The sequence below is a fragment of the Thunnus albacares genome, chromosome 16, assembly GCF_914725855.1.
Source record: "Thunnus albacares chromosome 16, fThuAlb1.1, whole genome shotgun sequence".
Lineage (NCBI taxonomy): Eukaryota > Metazoa > Chordata > Actinopteri > Scombriformes > Scombridae > Thunnus > Thunnus albacares.
This window is the reverse complement of record NC_058121.1, coordinates 10,048,575-10,056,580: the sequence shown is the minus strand read 5'-3', so window position 1 is coordinate 10,056,580 and position 8,006 is coordinate 10,048,575. Positions and strand designations below refer to the sequence as shown.

At 39.6% G+C, this 8,006-nt stretch overlaps 1 protein-coding gene across 1 annotated transcript; it reads left to right on the top strand.

The window, feature by feature from the left end:
* Positions 1 to 673: 673 nt before the first annotated feature.
* Positions 674 to 7,785, top strand: dtl (denticleless E3 ubiquitin protein ligase homolog (Drosophila)). The gene is made up of 15 exons (XM_044377127.1): positions 674 to 881; positions 2,113 to 2,250; positions 2,367 to 2,459; positions 2,555 to 2,616; positions 2,846 to 2,966; positions 3,296 to 3,361; positions 3,528 to 3,643; positions 3,744 to 3,817; positions 3,927 to 4,033; positions 4,126 to 4,230; positions 4,740 to 4,852; positions 4,939 to 5,028; positions 5,303 to 5,423; positions 5,650 to 6,299; positions 6,789 to 7,785. The coding sequence occupies exons 1-15, from the start codon at positions 830 to 832 to the stop codon at positions 6,852 to 6,854; spliced, it is 1,974 nt and encodes a 657-aa protein (XP_044233062.1). The 5' UTR covers positions 674 to 829; the 3' UTR covers positions 6,855 to 7,785.
* The last annotated feature ends 221 nt before the right edge of the window (positions 7,786 to 8,006 follow it).

Genomic DNA, 8,006 nt, shown 5'->3' with positions numbered 1-8,006 from the left:
TTGCCCCTTTAACATCTGGCCTGGAGCAACAGAGAAAATGAATAAAAGTTAGCCATTTAATCTAACTGTGGCTCATTTACAGTTTTTCTGTTGATAAATGAGTATTGTTCCTGTCAAATAAAATAATAATAATTAGGGCCAAATGATACGGACAAAATCCAATATCACAATCTTTTTGACCAAATATCAATATTGTGACAATATTGCAGGGATGACTTGATGCTTTCACAAAATATTTACACAATGAACTTTTTGGTAAATAATCATCAGTAATGTGGACAATGACTAAGTGGGTAAAGGCAAATAATAATCTGATAAATTCAGAAATTTACACCACTTCATGTACAATGTCAACCACGGAAAAGACAACACGGTAGATGGTATTATGATATCCAAAATCTAAGATGATATCTAGTCTCATATTATGATATCAATATAATATTGCCCAGCCCTAATAATAATAATAATAATAATTACTACTTTCATTTAATGATCTGAATACATCTTTCTTCACCGCATATTTGTAAGTTTATGTGGAGTTATCAGTATGGTTATTTTACTGAGCCATTTCAAAGACGGTCGTTTATTTTTGAAAGAACGGATCTTCAGAGAGCGGGCGGCGGCACAAAGAACCCGGATGCGGAAGCGGCTGTTTCAACCAATGGTAGGGTGTGACGTAAGTTTAGCGGGGGATTCAGTCCTTGTGTTTGCAAGATCTATTCGCGGGAAAGACAAATTGCAGCAACACGGGAAAAGGCCAACGATCTAACAAACTTATCAGTATTATAAAGAAACTATATTCCAGATCGTCTTCTACTAGAGTGTAGGGATGCTTTTCCGCTCAGTTGTTGACAGACGAGTCGGCAGACGAAGGCAGAACGGTGAGAAAATGAATGTTTTCTGAATATCGGGGGGATCTTCGGATACTGGGTGTGCTCTGAGGGTTGTTGTGCTATCTACACAGTTTCAACGTTGCCATTTTAACTTACAAGATAACTTTGGCTAGTTTAACATCGTGCATAATAGTTAACCTAACTTACATGTTTTATGTTTACAGTTTAGTGGTGGATCTTTGTCATTTCTGTTGCCATGGCGGTTATAGTTTATAACAAATGTACGTTAGTTTACGTTAATAAAACGTGTTGTATATCACCAAGTTTGGTGGTTAATGGCAATGGTGGAAAGTAACTAAGTACAATTACTCACATAACTGCAAAATTTTGAGGTACTTGTATTTTACTTGAGTATTTCCATTTGATATTTCTACCTTACTTCATTTATTTGTCACAATGGATAATATAACAAGCTTTTAAAGTACAACACATTGTTAAGGATAAAACCGACGGTTTCTTGTCGGGGTCACATTTCAGATGTCTATGAGTTGTTAACAGCTCCACCAAATAGTGATTTTTCCCTCTAAATTTCTCACATGGTTTCATTTCCTTAAAAGTACAAATGATCCAATATTTCACCAAAAATCAAAGATAAGAGAAAAAGTACAAAAACTGAAAACAGATTTGTGTGTCAGAACTTTCTTCTTTCCTCTCCCATTAATCATCTCACGGCCCCTCAGATTTATCTGATGACCTTTTGGAACCACTGGATTAAACTAGCTAACTGTATATAAAGTAGTTCAAACTAGCTCCACCTCCAGCAGCTACAACAGTAACATGCTGCTCTAACACTGATGCTTCAGTATTAATAACCTAATGATGTCATATATAATAATATATCAGTCAGAGGGACCAAACCACTACTTTTACTGCAATACTTTAACTACATCAAGCTGACTTTTACTAAAGTAGGATTTTTCATGCTGGACTTTTACTTGTAATGGAATATTTTTACCTCGCTGTATTGGTACTTTTACTTAAGTAAAGGATCTGAGTGCTTCTTCCACCTCTGGTTAATGGTCAACCTAAACACTCATATGAATCCTCTACCATTAGAATTTATAATGTGAAGTTCCTAAAAAGACACTCATTGGGTATCAGATATATGTAATAGAGTAATTAGTATAAATTTGCAGCTAAACGCAGAGTAAAATCACAAAATGGAAATATTTAAGTGTAAGTACAGTGTCTGACTAATTGTACCTGCATTTCTCTTCAGCTCTTCCTGCAGATCCTTGGCCTAAATACCCTCTGAGCTCTCTGCTAGCAGGCTATCAGTGTGTTCGCCATGATGAGCACATCTCCTATGGGAACCTGGGTGAATCTGTGCCACCGTTTGGACTCTCTTTCTCTTCTGGTAACCTGCCTGCTTTTCATCAGCAGATGATACATATCAGAGATGGAGGGGGGGGGCTGTTGTCATTTAATTAACTAATCTAACTAACTAATCCCTCTTCTTCTGTCTTTCTTCAGCGAGGGACATGCAGAATGTCCTTGCAGTGGCTAATGAAGAAGGCATTGTAAGGATCTACAACACAGAGAGCCGTGAAAACCCACTACTTAAAGGTATGTGTTGAGACTCCTTCCCTCCTCCCCCCCTGACAAATAGCCTCTTCATCACCTGGAAATATCAGCAGCTAATGGTGTGTGAACATTTTCAGAATGGCTGGCTCATGAGAATGCTGTCTTTGACGTAGCATGGGTACCAGGGGAGTCTCAGCTGGTAAGTAAAAAAAACCAAATTAATTTCATATTTTCAGTCCACTGTCAATCACGTTAAACATCCTTTAAATACTTGATTTAAATCCTGTTGATTTGTGTGTAATTGCATCGATCTGACCGACATTCGATGTTTACTCATTCATGTTTTCAGGTTTATTTTGTTTTACTCCTCTTTGTGTGTTCTTTTAGCCTTTTTTTAATACATTTTATTGGTTGTGTGTCATCCTCAGGTGACTGCTGCAGGTGACCAGATGGCCAGGTTGTGGGATGTGAAGTCAGGGGAGATGTTGGGCAGCTTTAAGGGCCACCTCTGCAGCCTTAAATCTGTTGCATTCGCACCACAGGAGAAAGGTATAGTACTGTGTATATACAGACCAAATACTCTATATACTGTTGCGGGAAATTATGTTCTGTGTAACATGAAAAAAAACACTGTTTGATGTTTAAATTGGTTGCAGCTATTAATTTGAATTTTTACTTCTGGTATTGCTCTAAGTAAAGACTCAAACATATGCCAAGAAGGACAGGCTATTGGATTTGATGGAAAACTGTATTTTTTTAGTATTAACTGTAGATTAAGTGCATGCATGACATGGAAAACTGGCTTACAAGTTTGAATTTTTCATTCAAATGTAATATGGATCCCTTTAACAAAGCTTTGTTTGTTCTCTATTTAACAGCTGTGTTCTGTACTGGAGCCAGAGATGGAAATATTATGGTCTGGGACACCAGGTGCAGCAAAAAAGGTATCAATAAGAGATTTCACTTTCAGGTTATGGTATTGCTCTAAGTAAAGAGCATTTATTTTTGTGAGTTTTCTTAGACCCAAGCATAATTTGTAAAAATGAATATGAAATAATTAGATTGCTCATATATTTGATAATTTTTTTCTTATACTTATCTTCCTCTCAGATGGTTTCTACAGACAGGTGAAACGGATCAATGGTGCTCACAACAAAGCAGAGACGAACCCCTTGTCTAAAACAAGGAAGAGGCGGCCCGGCGTACGTGGTTTGGCCCCCAGTGTGGTGAGTTTACTTAACCACGGAGCCTGTTTAATGAAACAAAGTGACATTTAAAGACCAGAGCGGTTCAGAATGAAGGCTGATTCATCTTTTGTTTTTGCAGGACACCCAGCAGAGTGTCACAGTGGTTTTGTTTCGGGATGAGCACACCCTCATCTCTTCTGGGGCTGTGGATGGGTAAGAAACATCACTGATACTTGTTTTTAACATGCGGCCATATGAAATGACTGTCAGTGGAAACATGCATGGTCATATTGATTGTTGTTTTTTTTTTCCTTCCAACCAGAGTAATCAAGATGTGGGATCTGAGGAAGAACTACGCTGTGCACCGTCACGATCCGGTCCCACTGCAGACCTATCCATACCCGGGTTCTTCTATGCGCATGCGACTGGGTGAGTTCTGTACTATAATGAGCATCATGTTGACCTGAAGTCACAAGCAAATAACCATGAAGAAGCTGAATTTTATTTTGCTTGTGTTGCAGGTTATTCCGGTCTTGTCCTGGACTCCGCAAGATCCAACGTCATGTCCAACTGCACTGACGACTGCATCTACATGTTCAATGTCAGTGGAATAAAAACAACACCAGGTAAAGAACGGCTCCACTCAGACCACATGTTTTATTGGTTTTTCCAGTTCATCAGTAAACTTATTACCACTGCATATCACTAGATGGGGCTGCAAACTAATCTCCTTTGCTTTCACTATCATGACGAGCAGACGGTAAAGCAAGAGGGCACTGTTTGATACATGGAAAATGTAGAGAGTCGAGGGCTTTGTGTGTTTGTACGAACCCCTTTTTATACCTTAAGTCATAGTTTTGAATATGCTCAAATCCTGTTGGATGTGAACCCCTAACTGGACTATGAACCAACACTGAATCAGCTGGTTAATATGCAAGCAAGGCAGCCATTTTGAAAATCATTAAAACACATTTCAGTGCAAAGTAGGTACTGGCAGTGTATGCTCATTTTTGTCAGTAACTGGAGTACTGACTAGATCACTGAATGTATAGGAGAAATGAATGAAATGAAAGTTGAGTCTCTCTGAAACACCAACACTCACCTCATTAATATTACTGTTTGTTTTCCTCCACAGTGGCAGTTTTCAGTGGTCACCAAAACTCCTCATTCTACATCAAGTCCACGATTAGCCCAGATGACCAGTTCTTGGCCAGTGGTTCAAGTGACAATCACACATACATCTGGAAGGTACATCCTCAATGTGACAGGGAATTGTTTTGTTTTTAGGATGATCGAGATGGCATACTCACCTTCCATTTATTCCTCCATTTCAGATCTCTGATCCGAAACATCCTCCAATGATGCTTCAAGGCCACAATGAGGAAGTGACATCGGTTGCATGGTGCCCAAATGATTTCACTAAGGTGAGACGACAATCTTGCATGCTACTTCGTGTAGTGTGGTGTTTTTTGGGGTTTTTTGGTTGTTTTTTTTTAAGGAACCTATGAAGAACACTTGACTGTTTAAACATTCACAAACCAGGTTTTCTAGCAGCACAATTTCCATCTTGCTTCCTTTATGCAAAACCTACAATTAGTATAGAGGGTTTTTGTGTTTCACTAGTGTGAGACTGAGCTGTTTTAATAGCTCCAGAGGATGGATTTAGGCCTTGTATAATCCCCACTGCTCTCATGGCAGATTGCTTCCTGTTCTGATGACCACACTGTGCGGATCTGGCGGCTTCACCGGGAAATGGATGGAGCACAGTCTTCAGTGGGAGAGGCTAATCTTGTAGGCTGGGCACATCCTAAGTCTCCAAGTAAGTATTTCAACTACTGTCTGTGTAAACTACCATGCAACCATATGAGCAGTAATTATTTATTGCCACAACAAACTAACTTTTCTGGTGTCTATGTGCTATGTTAGCATGTAAAATATGGAAGTGCCGTGTTATGAATCACTGCTGTCCTGCCCTTGATTGCAAAATGTGTCAAAGTATTTGTGGTGTCACGCCTGATCTAAAGAGGACTTGTGCTCTTTTTAAGACCCTTCAAGCCAAGCTGAGACAACCCCTGCCAAGAACCAGAGGACAGAGAGTCTTGGAGGACTAGCCTCACCCCAGCTAGCTGCCTGTGCACCCAGCGGGGCCGCCTTGCCTCTACCCTCCAGCACCACTTCACCCGTCCATTCTCAGGACGCCAAAGCCACCCCTGTTCGCCAGAGAACACCGTGTTCCATCAAACAGTGGTTGTCCCCCAGCCATGGATCTCCAAGTCAGGTCAGCCCCCAGCTGCGTAGGGTACTAAGCCCCTGTCCCCAGAGCCCGGCGAGCTGCAGCACCTCTCCCACAGAGCGACGGGCCAAACGCAGGCTGGAGACCGGTGAAGGTTCATCTGCTAGCTGCGAGGACGCAGAGCAGTGCGACTGTGTTACAGAACTCTACCCCGTGGCCAAGAAAAGCCGGGCCCTGTCCGGTATCTGCTGCCCTGCTCAGGAGAGCTGGGTACAAACAAACTGTCACACAGAGGACAAACAAGTCTCATTAAGACAGATTGGCAAGGAGAACTGCTCTCCCAGAGCAACAGACTGGTTGTCAGCAATGGGTCAAAAAATGAAGAAAGGTCATGGAAGCTCTAGTACTCCCCGAAGCCCCAGTTCCTCAAAGAAACAGGAAGGCAAGACACCAGCTTCACCGGTAAGCACAGAAATCTCAGGTTCAAAAGTGAATGTGTTTTATTTTTAAGCAACTTCTACCTTTTCTCTGTAGATTTAATGATCTTCTTTCATGTCCTGTAGTCTGCTGTTCTCTTGTCAGCATGAAAATGTGTTTGACATACTGTAGCTCTCAGATCATAAGAGACAGACACATTGAAGTTCTTTAAGGAGAAGTGCTTTCTTAATGCACGGTGAACCACTGCACTTATTTAATAGTAGTGTAACTCATTTCTTTTGGCTTTGTGTTGTTATTAACACCTTCCTTCACTTTCAGTTGCTTGGAATGTTGCCAGTCAAGAAATTAAAGCTCAGTGTCTTGTGTCTTCATTGAAAATCATTGGAGAAAAATAACTTGACTGACATGTCCCCTCTTATCAATGCTAATGTTCACATGCTTGGAACTTTTTTTACCTTCAAGATGATTATTGGAGTTGACCTTTTTTTTTTTTTTTTTAATCTTGTTTTTCAGACCGTCCGCTCACCACAGAACATGAAGAAAATCTCCACATATTTCACGAGAAGGCCCATGGAGTGACCTACTTGAGCTAATCTGATGTTTTGTGCTTCTGTTTAAAATGCTATATTTTTATTTTATTGGCAATTTTTAACAGGAACCAACAGATACATGCATCTAAGACAACTAACCTATGTCTAGATTACATGATTACGTGACCCTGAGCTGCATACAGAATGACAAAACAGTCATTTGGAATATTTGATGCTGCAGTTTTCACATTATGAGAGGCTGCCTTTTATTTTAATTGGGTCATAGGTTTTGCCGTTGCCTCCTACACAGATTTCTGGTGCTGTGCACAATCTCTGGATGAGAAATCAAGTTGGATGTTGCAGAGTAAATCTTTCATTTTACTCAAAGCAAACCACTTTAAGAGATGCAATAGAGTTAAACACAACAGCCCACATTTGATGAAGCTGTTAAAGAGGTAAACCAAATATTTATCTCCTAGTGCAGACAAAAATCTTTGTCCACAAGTGTGGAAATATTTAATTCTGCTAAAAAAACATCCACATCTTAGAGCCTTTTTATGAATTTCACTCAATTTTATTATGAAAGCTGGTCAAAGATCAGTTCTGTAACATTATGTAAGCAAACCGTTTCTGTCTTCATCGTTTTGTGGGTTGTTTCATGTGTGGATTTTTTTTTTCTTGAACAAATACTTCAGTTGTTTATATGTACAAAATAACCAATGATTGTTGCTTGGTTTGTTTGTATTTAATTGATGCAATTATACTGTGGTTAGAATTTATTAAATTGAAAATAGTTTTCAAAGTCTGTGCCATGTTCTTGGTTGCATATTTTCAGTGTCATCCATGTGTTTGTCATTACCAGTGCTCAGTGGTGAGACACAAGTGACAGTGATGAGCTCAATATCTTTTAGAAATAGAATAAAGTTCGGTTTTCTATTGGTTTATTTCATTTTATGTATATGGAACTGCTAAAAATGATAAATAATTAAAGGATAGGTTTACAATTTTCCAAGTCTGTCTTCAAACAACAATCAGGAGCCCAAATGAACAATGAAACAGGTTTTTCTTGCTGTAATCATTCCTCCGGTTCATACTGATCATTAGACGATTCCTTCATAGTGTGCTTACAATGTAAGTGATGGGGGACAAAATCCACAAGCCTCTTTCTGTGCAAAAATGTATTTAAAAGTTTACCTGAAGC

Excerpts from the sequence above, each read along its gene's own strand:
- dtl (XM_044377127.1), top strand. The coding sequence starts at position 830 with ATGCTTTTCCGCTCAGTTGTTGACAGACGAGTCGGCAGACGAAGGCAG. Across the intron at positions 882-2,112 it reads CGGCAGACGAAGGCAGAACG|CTCTTCCTGCAGATCCTTGG; the intron begins GTGAGAAAATGA and ends ATTTCTCTTCAG. Across the intron at positions 4,853-4,938 it reads ATCACACATACATCTGGAAG|ATCTCTGATCCGAAACATCC; the intron begins GTACATCCTCAA and ends CCTCCATTTCAG.